The 18,464-nt window shown below is 39.3% G+C and overlaps 1 protein-coding gene across 2 annotated transcripts in view; it reads left to right on the top strand.

The window, feature by feature from the left end:
* Positions 1 to 3,679, top strand: part of taf3 (TAF3 RNA polymerase II, TATA box binding protein (TBP)-associated facto) — a 79,797-nt gene extending 76,118 nt beyond the window's left edge. For both annotated transcript variants that reach the window (XM_053650795.1, XM_053650796.1), the window contains 3 exons: positions 1,734 to 1,989; positions 2,456 to 2,562; positions 3,066 to 3,679. In XM_053650795.1, the coding sequence (XP_053506770.1) occupies positions 1,734 to 1,989; positions 2,456 to 2,562; positions 3,066 to 3,180 (478 nt within the window). In that variant the 3' untranslated portion in view covers positions 3,181 to 3,679. The remainder of the gene's footprint in view (positions 1 to 1,733; positions 1,990 to 2,455; positions 2,563 to 3,065) is intronic.
* The last annotated feature ends 14,785 nt before the right edge of the window (positions 3,680 to 18,464 follow it).

Genomic DNA, 18,464 nt, shown 5'->3' on the forward strand with positions numbered 1-18,464 from the left:
CTCAGGCAGCGCATTCATAAACCATTATTAGCGAAGACGAAGTTTAGGAAACTGTTAACACACGAACGCTGTTGATTTGAAGACCAGGTTATATTTTTGCCACCGAGTTCACCGTTTTCAGTTTCAGAGTGCTTTTCTTTCTCATTGTATATTTTTGTCCGTTTCTTGAAAAGGTTACTTTCAACACTTTTGGCACAAATTTAATTCGATACAAATGAAACCATTTGGGATTCGGCCTAGCTGTGTTGAAGATGTGTATATAAAATGTATAGCTATATATCCTCAACAATAAACCCAAATCTGAACCAGTGAAAAGTTTGGGATAAAATCCTTTGATTAGGAAAGAGGTACAATTTTCATCTTCCGTGGTTTATGCCATGGGAATACGTGGTGTAGCGCTACTGCTGGTATCTGTTCTGTCTGCAGAGAGCAGCTCTTAGGATACAAAACATTTTAGCGTATTTAGGTTTTTAAAGAAATCTGACAGCCCTACGCTGTGTTGGTTAGGTAGCTGAGTGGCGGTGGTGTCGGGGCGTGTATCTGCGTATATTTGTGTTTTGTGGCAAGCATTTAAAACCCTAACACTGGCTCCATTGATGCCCGAGGCAGCGTGGATGCCCCTGACCTTTGACCTCAGACGGTCATGAGGGAATCGTGAGGTCACTTCCTGATCAGCCCACACCTCACAGCATCTGAAGGAGAGCTGTCAGTGAAGTGTGCGCACAACAGAGAGTGTGTTTGTGCATGCGTGTGTGCATGTACCTTCAAGGTGTCATTCAGATAAGACATAAATAATGACCATACGCCTGTGCGTGTAACCGGAGCCGGCCGCTTGGCACACCCCTCTCAGGGTCAAAACCACGGTGACCGGGGTTGCCTGCACTCACTGGCCTTGTCAATCACACTGTTGCCTGGCAACAGCGGGGGGTCAAGCAGGATTACTTGCGCTGAGATTAACCTTGCATCATATAACACACAAACTGGATAAGGAGTGTATTTTCTTTCCTCATGTCTGTTATGTATAATCCGAGCTCATTATCGTTTCAGTATTGAAAGGTCAAAAAGGCTGTTTATTTTACAGAAAATGATTTTTAATATTGCACGATCTTCAACTTTAATACATAAAAACTACACCGTTATTACTTAGGACAGACGTAACTACTGTTCTTACATCACATGTTAAGAGATGAAAGGCACAGAGGCCAGCTTGAGTGCTGTTAAGGATGTGTTAGCGCTCGCACCTCGTTATTACAGGTCGAGAGCACGGTTACTGGAATGTAAAGGAAGTGTTAGTGTGTCGGGAAATTGAATATTACACACACACACACACACACACGACACAGTTGTATTTCAAATGCGTCCTACAGTGTTTGAGTCAACGGTAAAAATTTTCTTAACTATGTCACTGAGGTTCATTTATAATTTAAACTTTGAATAAAATAAAAGTTCTATATGAAACTGAATGCACACATACAATGTCATTTTCATAAGACAATATTCAATCAAACAGTAACACTTACAGTGTTCTTTCTTTCTTAATGTCTGTAACATTTTGTAGTAACTGAAATAATAAGTTGTGTGGTATGGTTATTATCCCTGCTGCTTTTGGTCAGTAAGAATACAGCGTTATGTACATGACGTCGAACATGGGGAGGGAAAAAAAGCCTTGACCTTTCTGTATTAAATATTAGTATTAATTTACGGTATTCTATCTCTTTCCATCTTTCTCTCAGCGTCATCAGTAAGGTAACCCCTGACCTGGAACCTACCCCACCACCTCCTCGGACGCCGGTGTCGCGCTCCGGTCCCGGTGCTCGGATGCGTTCTCCTCCTGCACTTCCTCCCCCTGTCCCACCTCCAGTCATCCCTGCACCTCTCCCACCACCTGTGTTGGTGCCACCCCCTCCGCCTCCGGTGTTTCAGGCCCCAGCCAGCCAGGCTAAAGCTCGTGGCTGCAGCGTCGTCACGGAGACGGTCAGCGCTTACGTGGTGAGGCTCATCGTCATCATTATCATCTGATTGAAATGATTGTACTTCCATAGCCATTTTGGCTCACGTGTATGTGTGTGTATTGGTTGTACGGTTGTCTTCTTTTTAGTAATCCAACGTGTGTTTCTCCCGATTAGTGCACGTTACTCCCATTACTTATCTCCAATGGATCGCTTGTAGTTCTTCTACCAGTTCTTATTATGAGCTAATTGTATATGGGTATAATGAATGATTTAAATGGTAACTACAGTATAAAGTGACTTCTTAATGTTTCAGATTATTATTATCCACAGTTTAATCATATCAAACTGTGCCGTATGTATTATATCACATTTAAGCTATATTAAATATCAGAAACTAGTTAAATAGAGTCCGTCCGTATGTTCACCGTCGACTCTGTTACTCTGATGAGGTTGTCCAGGTTCTACAGATTTTTTTTTTTTTGTCGTGTTTGTGTGGCCCACAGATTCGTGACGAGTGGGGTAATAAGATCTGGATCTGCCCTGGCTGTAATAAACCTGATGATGGCAGTCCCATGATCGGCTGTGATGAGTGCGATGACTGGTATCACTGGTGAGAAACACAACACAACCCCATCACAATGCACAAAATCTGTTATTTTATTCATTAATCTTTCATGAGGAAGGATCCCTTCCTCCCGTGTAGTCTTCTGTAGGTTCTCAGAGAAACGATAGAGTTTCTCTATAAGTAAATAGCAAAGCTTTTGTATGCATATAAATCAGCATTTCCTGCTTTATTACATTATTGTAATGTAATTTGCCTGTTTAAATTGATCTGTTAATTTTTTTTAGGGAAATGCTTTATTTCCCTTTATTATTATACAAAAAAATTATAAAGAGGAAAAAAAAGATAATTATAAAAATACTTTAATGATTATACTTGTGTTAAATATCAGTTTAACTACTATGCTTTCTCATTTCTAGCTCGAGGCATCACATCAACCGACATACACTAGAGTTTTTGTGGTACATACAGTACGTGATAGATCTGTGTATCGCGCTCCACATAAAAATCTTTTTCTCACTCCTATCTCTCTTTCTCGCTTTGTTTTTCAGGCCCTGTGTAGGAATCATAGCTGCTCCCCCAGAGGATCAGTCCTGGTACTGTGTGAAGTGTTCTGGCAAGAAAAAAGACAAAAAAACAAAAAAGAGGAAACGTAAAGCGCACTGATCGTCTCACTCTCGTGCTCTCTCTCCTCGCCTTTCTGTTCACATCACGCTTTATTTCAGTTCCATCTCTCTCCCTCCTGTGGTCTCGATTTGGACGTTTTTCCTCCTCTCTTCCTTTTAATCAAAGTCTCTGTAGTCATTTATGTATTTTTTAAAATGAAATTTTCAAAAAGGCTATATGTTAATTTTTTTATGTCAGTCACCCTATGATGCGTGTATTTGATCTTTGTACGGAAGCTAACGACTATTCAGTAGGTGTGTGTGTGTGTGTGTGTGTGTGTGTGTGTGTGTGTGTGTGTGCGCGCGTTGAGGTTATACATCCTCATCCAAGTTTGTTCAGCCGTGCGCTGACTCATCGGGATCACATCACTGAAAAAAGGAAGACAAAAAAAAATACGTCTGTACATTATTCAGCCTTTTTAAATATTGTTCTGATTTATTTAGACTGGAAGTGCAGTTTCCTTTTATTATGGATTCAATTAAAAGCTGTTTTTTCCACAGTGGGTGGTCATTACTTTTGTATACATTTACGGAACGCTATGAAACGGGCGGTCGGGATCATTTACAGGTTTATAATTTATACAAAACGAAACGGCCGGTGGAGTTTGTGTAAAGTTTCTTCAGGAGATCATTATAGGTCATGCCCTGTATTCCGTGAACGCATATCTGTCCTGGCTCTCTGCGTGAGAACGCTGGGGTTTCTCTCTCCACTGTCAATCACAGGCGTCTGTTAGCTCACGTATACAGAGTGGCTTCGAGTAGCTGCACGGTTCTCTCACACACAGGGGTAGTGAGGCGGAGGAGAGCTAGATATAGTGCTCTGGGATTCAAATTCGCTCAGAATGATTGCAAATTCATGCTCTTTTAGGAGGTACTACGTTGACATTCGGTATTTGGCAGACGTTTTTATCCAGAGTGACTTGAAAGTGATGCAGAATCCAATCCAAAGAAAGCTGAGCAGTTCAGGGTTAAGGGTTTTGCTTAAGGCAGACTCTCTGTCAGTTCTAGCGCAGAGCCTTAGTCACATGCTTCCACTTCACCACCGAGCAATTATCCTGCAAAGGGAAATGAGTTTATTAGTCATAATATTATTAATAATAATACATTCAGATGAATAAGAATTAATTATAATAGACTGATCTGTCTGAAATGTGCGCTCGTATTAAGTAGGCACGTGTGACCGCTTCGGTGTGGTGGTGTTGTAAGCTTCAATCCCCAAAGACCTCTGATGCTCGGAATTTCCTGTAAGCGTGAAGCATCTCCCTCCAGGTGCTGTGCCTGTGCCAAGTTTTTGTTTAAGATGCATGCTCGCAGGAGAAAGTGCCCTTAAACGGGTTTTCTTTTCTTTTTCTTCTTTTTTTTTTTGCCATGCAGAACGACAGAGTTTCTGCAGTAGGAACAAAACCACATTGCCCTTTAACTTTATCTCCTGTGGAGTAAAATCCTAGCCTTTGTGGCCATGCCAGGGCCCATGTGTGTGTTTAAATTACACGCTGTAGCTCTTAAGTGTTCCAGTTCACCTGATGCTCAGCCTCTCCTGTTTCCTCCGCTGATCACACACTTTGCCCTGGCCCGCACTTGGCCGCTTCCAGCTCTGCGTCGTCTTTAATATCTTGTTAAATATGCCCGAGTTACCTGTCGTTCCCGTTAATCGCAGGCAGATGTAGATGCCTGAATCAGATCGTCGCTGTGCAATTGGACGAATCAAAGCGAAGTGCAGCTTTTATGCTCGTTCCTTTTTTGTTTCCACGCGATAAGAAATGTCTTCCACATGCACGACGGTACCCATAGCGCCGCTCATTAAAACAGGAGATAGGAAGGCCGTGCCCTCGCTCTCTGATCAGAGCCTGGATGCAGGGCCTGGATTGCAGAAAACACACACACACACACACACACACACACGCACGCACACGTAAGCAGTCATGAGAACTCACAAGGCCTGTCAGGGTTACGCAGGTGACCCTGCAAATGCACAGCTATTCGTATTCTTATTTTATGCGAAAAAGGAGCACAATAATGTAGATGCCTAAATCTTATGAAGGCTGACACCAGGAGTAACTCATACATGTTCTTTTATATCTGTTATAAACATGTAACTGGTTACAGATTTAAATATTCTGTATTATGTAGCCGGATATGATCATACAATCCTTTTTTTGGTTGCACACGAATGATGACAATGATGATCGTTACTACTGAATCAAAAAACAAAATAACTTTATTTTTTGTAATCAGCTGGGGGGAAAAACTGCCTTTCTTTTCATGGTGTAGGTCACAGCCAATATTTTCAATCAAAGTCAAATGGATCCTCAGTCACATTTACCGAGCTTTTAATTGCTAAACACAATTTCAACGTTCAAGTGGTTTTATTGTCATTTCAGCCATATACAGCTGGTACAGTACACAGTGAAACGAAACAACGTTCCTCTAGGACCATGGTGCTACATAAAACAACACACTAACCCACAGGAGACACAGAACTAATAAGATCCACAAACATTCTACATAACGTGCACGTGCAGACGTGTACTAACAACACAGGACAGTACAGTACAATTTAGTAAATGTTTTACAAACAAAAGAAAATAAGGCAAGACACCACGGTATGCAACAAACCAGTGTTAAACCATATGAAGAAGGAGTGTGTAAGTCAGTGCACCAATCACAACTTATATTTAATGTTGTCCGATTAGCTAACTTTAACTCTATGGTAGTTGATTCTTTTATTAATGAATTAAATATAGTTTAAAATATGATTCGTCAGAGCCCTGTAACTGTACTACAACGGCATGAAGTTGATGGTATGATTATTTTCTTGCGGTATATCATTACATTTGATTTATCATCACAGCCTTGATTTAAGCTAATGCCAGCTTCCATCACCATGTGCTTCACTTACATCACCATCACTGTATAGCATTTAATTCATATATGTGTGTGTGTGTGAGAGATATTTCTCTGCTCAGTATTTACCTTTAAATATTATGCTAAAGAACTGCAGTACTGTCTACGCAGAGTTGAGATGTTACTAGGCATGACATCAGGGTTGTTGGGGGGTTTTCCTTTGTTTTAGATGGACAGTCTAATTTATAATGAAAGTGTTTTGGATCGAGAGTCTTACACACCACTGAGTTCAATTACCAAGTAAGCACATGATTTGTCTCAGTGTAACACAATATAAAGAAAGAGAGAGAGAGTGTGCGTGCGTGTGTGTGTGTGTGTGTGTGTGTGTTTTGTGTTAGCAGTCAAGGCAGATTTGAAGGTGAACTTCCATGTGTGGTCCAAAGCAAAGGTCAATGGTGAAATGGGGTCAAGGTCCTTTGTACTCTGAGGGAGAAGAGAGTGAAAAGCCAACGATTCCTTCCCATCACTCCATCAGTGACTGAATGAGATTGTAAATATAATAAGTTAACTTTCATCACATCACATTTCAGTGGTGTGTGATTTGGTGACAATATGATCATTGTACTTGGAAATATGTGTTTACAAGATGCACATTATGTATTGTGGTGTTTTTTTTTTTTTTTTTTTTAAGTGAAAGTTGAAACATGAGAAACTGCAGAAAAGCAGATGTTTCTGTCTCTGAAAATTATTACTACTACTAATAATAAGATGAACAAGAATAGCGTTCTTTAAATGTGACAATTATAATAATGCTTCTTTTTTTTTTGCAAATTGTTTTCTCATAACATTCTCACAACCTACAGTCCAGCTTACACACTGATCACAAATCGCTGTAATGTTTCATGCTAACTTGCCCTTTTTTCCAAATTTTATACTCATCACACTGACATCACAAACTCTGCCTAAACTTCACCCTAACTCACTAAAACACAAAGTCTAGTCTATAGCACACCAACTTCTGATCAGCCACATGTGTGACAATGTAAAGTAGTCCAAGTCTTTGTTTTATGAAACAACAGTCTTATAAAACTCACCCCTTTATGCTGTATTGGTTTAAAACACAACTTTTACATCTGCATGAATTCAGTTCATCTGGCTCGTTCAATTTTTCCAAGTTCTGAGCAAATTTCCAAACCACAATTAAAACTAAACAGTAGTGAGCACCTTATAAGTACTGTATGTTCATCGTATTCCTTTAATCTACCGCCCAGTGAAAGTTCTTATCACATGGATTGGTGTCTGTTAGCCATAGTGCTTCACCGTTATGTATGTGAAGTGAATTCCCTGCTCCAGCAAAACAGATTTGATTCTTATAAAGAGCTATAAATGTTTTTGTTGTTGTTGTTTGTTTGTTTTTTGTTTGTTTGTTTTAACAAGAAATACTATATTATCTGAACTGACTGACTGGGACTAAAGGAGCCAGACTGGAAACACTGCCCTAAAAGATAGTCTGTAACTCTTTGCCTTCTTTTTCCTACAAAGCTACATGTTGAATGGGCAAACTGATCAAGACGACAACTGCTCAAGATTTCTATTAAAGTCTAGAAAACATCATACATGGTGATTTCTGATTTTTTTTTTTCTTTTTTTTTCTTTTTTCCCTAGTCTTAAAAAATGTTCATTGTTGTTCAAAGTCAATAGTTTTATGTTTCGGAATCAATTTCATCTTATACATCTATAAAGATCAAAACGGAGGCTATGAGAATATGTCAAAGGTTATTGTTACCACCATCATGCTTCACTTTAAAAACTTACCATGTGACCTTAAGACAAATCTCTACTCTGATTGGCTAGAGCAGTCTCTAATAACCATCTGGTAAAGTTTTCTTTCAGCAGTTAAATAAAAATCACATTATAATAATCACATAATAATAATAAATTACTTTATTCTCTGAGTATCCCTACTACAGCCGCTAATATGTATTATTTCTAATGTTCTTAAGGTTCTTAATGTTTAAATGAACTTTATATTTTAGACTTGAACATTATTTGACGCCCCCTTTCGGTTAAAATACACTCCAAGGTGACAAACAAAAATAAATCTAAAGAGCTTCTAGTGGTTATTAATCAGTGTGCTACATACAGCATCAGTGGAGGAATTTGGTGCATTTTATTTCTTTTTTGGATTCGACTTGAATTAAGCATAATTACAGGCTATAAATGTATAAAATAACAGAATTGCAAACATCTTTTGATCCTGACATTGGCACCGGGGTAAATATCCCTCACTCTGATAGAATGGTTTCATGTTTTCCCGCGTCGTTTTAATTGCTTTAATTATCAAATGACTTCAGGAGTTTGACGTGTGTGAAGTTTTTCCCTTTTCCTCTCTGTCTACTCTTTGAAATCAAAAAAAAAAAAAAAAACCGTTTCAGAAGCATCAGCGTTATCACTTAAAACAAAGTTGTTGTTGTTGGGGGTTTTTTTTATTATTATTTTATTTTTTTTATTTTTTTTCCGCGATGCCCCGAGTCTATTTCTATAATTATTCATTCATGTAATTATTTATGTTTATTATATTTAGCCTCAGTAGTGTTGTGCAGCTCTTCAGGCCCAATCTCCCTGCACTTCTTTATCAATTGTTTTGAAACGAAGAGCTTGAAAAGCAATTACGGACTGGGTGCAAAAGCAAAGCTATAAAACAAATCGTTTCTAATTAGAATATTTATTTAATTTAGGTTAGTATCCCCCCCCCCTCTCCGTTTCAGCCTGGAGCTTCGTGTACAATTAAGAGAGAGAGAGCGAGAGAGAGAGAGAGTTGAAATGTTTGGATAGCCCGATCAATAGCCTGAACACTCCCTTCCTATGTTTATATATTCAATATGTTTCATATGTAATCAGCCTCACAGGTTTCACGCGCAAACTTTGTGAAGGTGCACAGAGAAGATAGAGCTTATTACCGAACCAAAGGCACTAATGAAGCCTCTCTAGCTGCCCTTATTGCACACATTACAAACTTTCTCTCTCACACACAGGGGGGGGGGATTATTCAGCGGGCAATGCAGAGAGCGAATCGGAAGAGTTGTTTAGAATCGTTTATAATTCGTGCCATTAGTGTACCTAAAACAAACTAGTTTTCTTTTTTGTAAAGAAGCCAAACAGGTGAGTGAGTGCACGCGGTGTGCCTCGGTGTGTACTGAGAGATTAGCCTAATTAAAGCTCAGACGCACAGATGCGCGAATAAATACACACATAGGGGTCATTATTGCATGGAGCCCAAAATCAGAGATAAATAAACACTCCTTATTATAGAGCTTTGTCTCGTGCAAGAGAGAGAGAGAGAGTTAAGTGATATGGTGGCATCCGAGCTCCTTGGATCATAAAGGGCCAGTTCATCCTCGCGCGAGATGGACGTCATCAGGAGGATGCTGATGTTGCGCGCGCTCCTGCAGGTTCGTGACGGAGGGGAAAAAAAAGGAGTGTGTGAGAGAGAGAGAGACATCGTAAGGGTACGCTGTGTTGGCTGAATGACTTTGTGGCGACCTCTGTTGCAAAAAAAAAAAAGAAAGAAAGAAACGGGGGGCTACGCGCTCGAAATAACGGCCCCTGGCGCGCGCGCATATAACAGACATGGAAATGGGCTTTGGGCGCTATCACCGTCTCCCAGGCAACCATCACGGTCCCGCATCTCGCGCTCCGAGAAATGAGTTATGGAAGAAAAAAAATTAAATAAATAAAATAAAAGGGCTGGAGTGAAGCAGAGGGGATTAACCATGATCCCGAGTGTCAATCAAAAATAAAATAAACACGCCCCGAATTCTGAAAACGCCGCGCACTACACATATTTATTTATTTATTTATATTTATATACTATTTATATTTAAAGCCAAAAGGTGCCAGTGCCTATGTTATTTGAGAGCTGATAATGAAATACGGGGCTTCGGTGCGCTATAAAGATGGGAAAGTTGTGCTTTAAAATCCTTCCTGTGAGCGGATTTAAACTGCTTTATACAGACCTGCGCTCTGCGCGCGCGCGGGGATTTTTTCAATTACCTAGATTAATTGCTCTGAATAAATTATACACCAGGAAATTTGAATCGAGATCAAAGTGGCTGATGGATTATTATTATTATTATTATTATTATTATTATTATTATTATTATTATTAGATTGACTGCAGGTGTTTTGGAGTGAAAACATGAATGAGTCATTTCATACTCGCTCACTGTTCCTCCGGCTGCGTGCATTTAACAAACACAATTACATTCCCACTGCAAACTTAAATGACTACTATTACATACATTATATATATATATATATATATATATATATATATATATATATATATATATATATATATATATATATATAAAAATATGCTTTTTCTTATCTTTATGCTTTTTCTTAGTTTATGGCAGAGCGCAGGGTCCTGTCATTTTATACGATTTTAATTAAACTAAATATCATTTATATCAACTCCCTTCCAGGTCATTAAGGCTAACAGCCAATTAGGAGAAGAAGAGCCCAGTGGGCAGACTGCGCCATATTCTGACTAAAACAAGCACATATATTATTGTTCTAATATCAGTTCCTATAGTAGCCTCTTCATTCACACACAAAACACATCTTCACAAAATATTAACTCTATTCATTATGCGTCTTAAGCCCAAGCTACACTATAATGTAGCCCTTTTATATCCTCTTTATGTGTCACATTCATTCCTATAGTCCTGTATTTACTACTACTTACACTCTCAGAAAAAAAGGGTACTAAACTGTAAACCCTGATTAAGTATCCTTTATCTATAACTGTGCATGTAGTATACACGATTTAAAGCTTTACTCTAAAGCATACTTTCAATCCTTTTTAAAACTGCACTACATCCACATTTCCAGATGAAATAAAAATGTATAGGCTATTAAAGGTAGAGTAAATGTACTTTTGACGTGACATGGTTTGTTTGGTTTGTGAAGTTGTTGTTTGTTTGTTTTTCTGGGAGTGCACTTTAATGTAGCTAGTATTCTCTTATTATATTGCATGTTCTGAATGAGTTACGAATTCTAGTGTGTGAGAAAACACTTTAAACGTTAAATGTATCAAATTTGATTATGAAAATTAAACTTTGCGTCCAAAAATGATTTGTCATTTAAAAGCAACAGATATAACAGGTATATAACAGATTCATAAAACCCACTCACAAATATTCTGGGTAAAAGTAACGTGCAAACAAAACAAAAAAACATCATCAAACAGCAACAAAGCCAAAAAAAAAAAAAAAGTGAATCCAAACCGTTTTAAAAATCGATTTAGTAGTCATGTGAGGTGAATCCCACCACCCGGTTATATTTATGTTACAGTATTTATTCTAAGTGGCCCAGCTCCTTATCAGCGCACAGATCCCTGACACAGACCATTTACTAAGACAAGAGGAAGAAGGGGCATAAACACACACCCACACTGGCTTTGGCCCACTAATGCTATTTGATATTTGGGCTCATTGACACTCGTATGTTTTTTTTTTCAAGACGCGCGCGGCAGCAAAAGCACAACGCGTACAAGACCGATCTGCTGTAATCCGAAGCCGCGTGCGAATGTATGTACGTGTGTGTACGTGTGTGTGTGTGTGTGTGAGTGTGTATGGTAGTTATGTGGAGGGGGCGACAGAGAGAGAACACCTGATAGCCGGCGCCCTCCGAAAAGACTCTCTCTCTCTCTCTCTGGTCATCTTAGCTCGCGCTCTCTCGAGCCTGCAGCGCCAGTGCGTCGCCATGCCGGTGTGCAGAAGAAAAAAGGGGTAAACGGTAAACCATTCGGCTATTTGTTCCCAAAGACTGCAATGAAAATCAAGATCTGCTGCCCCCATCCTCCCCCTCTTTTCTCTCTCTCTCTCTCTCTCTCTCTCTCTCTCTCTCTCTCTCTCCTCTCTCTCTGTCTCCCTCAGACACTCAAGATGCCAACAAATAGCCATTGAGTAAGCAGCTTAAAGACCCCCTCCGTCCTCATAACACTTAAATTAATTCGTCAAGCGAGTAAAAAGGAGACATTTAAAAAGGAGAGAGAGAGAGAGAGAGAGAGAGAGAGAGAGAGATTTGTAATTACTGCGGTGTAGGACAAAGAACGTCGCCATGCCATGACATACTTATATTTAAATATACAGGTCACCCATCTTATATATCACTCGATAGATAGATAGATAGATAGATAGATAGATAGATAGATAGATAGATAGATAACTATATGTTTACCTTCATCTCTTCAGGTGTGTCCTGTCCTATACGTCAGACAGAAAATTTTAAATAATGAGTATTAATGCATATATTTAAATATCTACTAGATAGATAGATAGATAGATAGATAGATAGATAGATAGATAGATAGATAGATAAAGTTCTTTATCCGATACCAGTCACAGAACCAGAATTTGGACCCTGCACTAGCTGATTTCCTCTCGTCCGAGCTCGGGAACAACTCACACCGACACCATCGTTCAATGAAAGCTTCTTAGTTTAATGATACAGAAAGCATAGTGTATATATAGTGCACACAGAAATATTGATGAAGAATGATGAAGGTCAATTAGAACAGGTCACAAATAAAATCAAAACATCTATTACGTAGGTTCGAGTGAAATAAGAACTAAAGATGTCTAGTCTACTAGGTAATAATAAGAGGAGAAGAAGAACCGAGAGAGAGAGAGAGAGAGAGAGAGAGAGCAAAAGGCGGGGTGATTAGGAATGCTCAAAACAACACGTTCCACGAACACAAAACAATTTGGTTCCGGTACAGCAGGACACAGACTAGAGACCTTCAGAATTGAGACGCACAGAGATCATGCCTGAAACTTATCAGATAGATAGATAGACAGACAGACAGACAGATAAACAAGGTGTTTTTGCAAGCGTGCAGGATAAAGGGGGAATCCTGCGGGTCCTCGCGCTCAGGAACCCTTTCCACACCGGAGTAAGGTGGCGCGCGCGCACGCGCTCGATAATAAATGTCTCGTTAGAGCGCGTTTTCGGCGCTGATAAAGCCACGTTATTGTGCGCGCGACCCTCTTGGGGGCAGACAGTGGTGTAAGGAGGGGGCGTTTGTCCCTAATTCTCCTTTGTTGTCCATTTCATTAGCTTAATCTGCTCCATCTCCATCTCTCCATCAACACCTCCCCGCGCATCTCCACGAACACATATACAGAGAGAGAGAGAGAGAGAGAGAGATGATGGTGCGAGGTGATAGGAAAAAGCAGGCCGTCAGTCCGACCTTCAGAAGACACAGCATTTGAAGCACACGGAAGCTATTTTTGTTGTTAAATGCTGAATTGCGTTGACTCCCTCTCACACATATCTCCTTGCCTTCTGAGCGAATCCTTGACATATTCCCGACCTTAATGTGAAGGAAATGTCTCACAGCATTCAGTGCTCTCTCGCTCTCGTCTCTCTCTCCCTCTCCTCTATCCTTGTGGGTTTTTTTTTTTTTTTTAAATATTATTTTATTTTTATTTTCCACAGTCTCGCTCGTAATATTGCCTGCACTCATCTCTCTTTTTGACATCCGTCAGTCTCTATCCCTTCATCTCCCCTCATCTTTTTCTTTTCCTCCTTTTTTTCTGGCATGAATAAATAGCGGAGGAAATAAATAAACCGATACAATCTGGTCGAGTCTACCAGAACACTGGAAATGACGGATCATGCACAGAGAGATAGAGAATGAGTGAGAGAGGGAGAGACAGAAAGACAGAACTAGAGAGGCATGGACAAAGATGCTCATCAGTTAATTACTGCTGCAAATGTTAATTTTTTATGGTAAGTAAAACCAAAACAACAATCCAACAATCGTGAATAATAATAATAATAATAATAATAATAATAATAATAATAATAATTTGGCAGACGGTTTTATAGTGATTTAGATGCGAGGTAGAATGCAATCCAAGCATGTAGCTGGCGGATAAAAACCTTGATCAAGCGCCAAACAGTGGCTTTCTGGCAGTCCTGGGATTTGAACTAACAACCTTCCGGTTCCAGAATCCTAATTCATTCAGAATCCATTATTATTATTATTATTATTATTATTATTATTATTATTATTATTATTATTATTAATTATAAATATTATTATTATCTCTAATGTTCTCTAATCTTGTGGAGAATGATAAGATAATGAAGATAGGTAAAAGTAAACCCCACACTCTCGTTGTATCAGCGGTTGTATCTTTTATCTTATTTTGTTGTAAGGGTATTTTTCGGTTCATGACGATAATCTTTATCTGTGCTATTGCTTCTGTATTAGTCTACCACCAAGACATATACATCACCACCACAGAGACCCAAACCCATCTTTCCACCTCGCTCTCGCGCGCTCGCGCTCGCTCTCTCTCTCTCTCTCTCTCTCTCGCTCTCTCTCTCTCTCCGTGGTTTAATGATATTTCTCCAAAGACTGGTCATGGAGAATTAGAAATCTTGGCGGTTTTTCAGTAATGCCGCGGTTTAGGTTTGGAGGGATGAATTAGCTCCATCGCATCTTTTTTAGATGCAAATATTTCCGTTATCTCCGCGTTGCTGCACTGTTTTCGGTGTTTATGATTAATTATCTGCTCTCGGTGAGAAATAAATCATGGTGAAATTGGGATCTCTGCCAGTGATAGAAGGTCGATGTTGTTCTGGTTGGAATTGACACACTTAATTATAGGCGAGTGCACACTGGAAGGCAAGATTACCCCTGACTCCCTTTTTTTATTTTATACTTCTTTCTTCATTTTTTTTTTTTTATCAGATCCCCTTATATTTGTACCAATTAAAAATCGCAAAGACATTTTTCATTGCCCCCTGGGATTAAAAAAACACCCCCTTTCACAAACATTGGCCATCGCTACACAACCCCCCCCCCCCACCCCCTTCTCATCACCACCACCAGCAGCAGCAGCAGCCCAATCAGATTCATTGTGATGTATTAGATGCAATAAATTATCCCATGTAACAAAACCATGGCGCGCTGAAAGGCTGATGATCTGGAGGGGAGAGATAAGGATTCATTATGGCTCATCATTATGGTTGCGCTTCTTCTTTCTTAATCAGCCTCTGTGATCCTGCAGGATCTGGGCGAAGAGCAGATAAGAGCAGAGCAGAGCAACATCAGCACCGGCTTATAATTTAACACCAACACCACCAACACCTCTATTATACTATTAACACAACACTAACATCAACAACAACACCAACATGTAATCCAAACATTATAAAAACTAACACCTCTATTACACCATTAACACAACACTAACATCAACAAAAACACCAATATCTAATCCCAACACTATAAACACTAACACCTCTATTATACCATTAACACAACACTAGCATCACCAACATCAACACCACCAACTCGGAAATTCAACACTATCTCCACTAACACCATCACCAACACCAACACCTTTACCTTTAACATCAAGATCGCCAACACTAACACCTCTATTATACCATTAACACAACACAAACATCACCAATATCACCAACATCTGATCCCAACACTATAAACACTAACACCTCTATTACACCATTAACACAACACAAACATCACCAATATCACCAACATCTAATCTCAACACTATAAACACTAAGCACACCAACACCACTAACACAAACACCCCTACTTTACCATTAACACACACTACCAAAACTAACACCTCTAGTATACCATTAACACAACACGACCATCACTATCACCAACACCACCAGCATCCAATCCCAGTACTGTAAACATTAGCAGCACCAACACAGAAATATAACACTGTCTCCACTAACAACATAATCACCAGCACTACCACTGCATTCAAACACACATCCAGCCACACCAACACCCCAACACTGAATTCCAACACTATCTGCACTAACATCAAAACGAACACCCCTATCAATAATACTAAGACCACCATCATCACCACCACCAACACAAACATTGCCAACATCAAAGCCCAACGCTCTCAATACTAACAACACCACCTTAAACACAACTAGCACCAATACTAACACCACAAACATCGACAACAAGACTATCAACACAGAGCAATAATATATCTAATAGCAGGGAAATCCTTCATTTTGTATTTTGGGTCAGTAAATGAGCTGATAGGTTCCCTCATAGGGAAGACAGAGTGGGGAAAAGGTGTGAACACGAACACACACACACACACACACACACACACACACACACACACACACACACACACACACACACACACACACACACACACACACACACACACACACACACACACACACACAGAGAGATCGGGAGAGAGAGAGATCGAGATCTAATCGTAGCACAGTTAATTATGAATCTTCTTCTTCCCATTTTAGTAATTATCAGTGAATTACCAGAACCATAAACTCTGTATTATATTTTATGTTACTCCATATGAACAACCAGAAAATGTACATTTGTCAACACCGCTGAAGTCTGAGCGCGCGACGACACTTTTAACCGTTCGAGGCCTAGCTGTGACTCCAGACACCGTTAGTCCCGGGTTTAATCTCTGTCCCACACTGAATCAAGGATTTCCACTCTGCCTATTTTCGTTATATGACGCTGAGCTCGTGCGCAGAATTCGGGTTGCCACTACTGCACCATCACAGTCACGACATTTTCGTTCACAGAATTCCGTTTCTCGTTCCTCTGACAACAGAGGAAGAAATGACCTCACAGTTAGCACAGGTTCACACAGTGTTCACATACATCATGGTGTTAAATCATATAATGATATAATGATAGTAGAATATATATCCCCACTGCCTCATGTCTTATGCGGGACGTTTTCAGTTTCGTTTTGTTCGTTCTTGTTTATTAATCATATGAAGCTAATCAGCTAAGCCAGTCGCAGTGATGACGTCAGGGCGCGTTCCAGTTTAAATTCTAACGGTTTAATTGTACTCGTGCTCGCGCGCTGAGCCCGTGTTCTAGAACCTTCGTCTATATCAGTAGCCTAAATAGAGCACAAACAACAGGGTGATAATGTAAACAGATTAAACCTCTCTCTCTCTCTCTCTCTGTGTGTGTGTGTGTGTGTGTGTGAAAATTACGAGTGGGGAATTGTTTATTTTTAATACTTATACATCATCAGATAAAGATTTTGCGAGTTATAAATGTCGATACAAACATTAACAAATTATTCAGCCATTTCTTTTTTTTTTTTTGACATCTCAGAAAGTCTCAGTTCAGCCAGCTGAAAATAATGAATGATGAATAATCATGTGCAAATGCAAAAAAATCGCATGATTTAAAATGCAGTGTAGAAATACAAAAGAAGCCAAATATTTGCATTTCACTTCAGTAAACAAAATGCTTCACCACCTTATTATTCACTCATATATTTTCACAGATTTGCTTAATTGATAATAATAATAATAATAATAATAATAATAATCCTGATTCTGATAAGTCTGGTGCATTAAATTCCCCCAGTGCTACGAATGAAATCACTTAATTCAGCTCTTAATCTTTATTTATTGCATTTATAACGCCTCTCAATTATCTGTGACGACTTGTTCTTTTGTGCTTATTATACCGAAACTGTTATTATCATTGAAATCAACGTGTTTTGAAATGTTGCTGGCTATTAACGCTTTTTTTTTTAAATGTATGAATTGGAGATTAATAGCCTAAATCATTACCATCTCCGCGCGATTTCGACTAATTCTATTAAACATGGTAATACTCACAGGATATGAATTAAAACTAGTACTGATGAGTGGAAATATTAAATGACTAATGTTTTTGAAGAGCCCCATTTATTATTATTATTTTTTTTAACTCGGTGTCATTTTGCTGTTTGAAGCCTATTATCTTCTTTACATTTCTACTGCATGGAGATGCCGTAGTGACACTCTTCATCCTCCTCTTCTCTTTCATTTTTTTCTATTTTTCTCAGAAAGAAAAAAAATTATCTGTAAATGTGCACTAGAGAAATCCCTCAGCTCTGACTACTGTACTGAATGAATGAGGTGGATTAACACCGACACAGAGTCCATCTGAGCAGAAACATTTCACTAGCGATTTCTTTCAACTGTATAAAGACAAATGAAACCCTGAGTGTAAATTCAGATATGAATTTATCAGTGGGAGATTTGATACTGAATGTTGGAACACTGGGGATTTTTTGATGCATGTGCTGAGTAAAAAAAAAAAAAAGAAAAAAAAAAGAAAAAAGAAAAAAAAATTGCTGGCGGTGTCTTCTGTTTCATCGTCCGCGACCTCTTCTGTGTGTTAAAATGGTTTTGTGTTAACTCCAGCTCAGATTAAGCGTGTGTGTGTGTGTGTGTGTGTATGTGTATGTGTGTCCGCAACCTGTACGCGCTTGCTGTACAGTAAGTACGGTAACACACTCTTTTTTCCCCTCTTAGAGTGTATGTGTGTGCGTGCGTGTGTGTGCGTACGTGCGCGCGCGCGCGCGC

Source organism: Ictalurus furcatus, chromosome 19, assembly GCF_023375685.1.
Source record: "Ictalurus furcatus strain D&B chromosome 19, Billie_1.0, whole genome shotgun sequence".
In the NCBI taxonomy this organism is placed as follows: domain Eukaryota; kingdom Metazoa; phylum Chordata; class Actinopteri; order Siluriformes; family Ictaluridae; genus Ictalurus; species Ictalurus furcatus.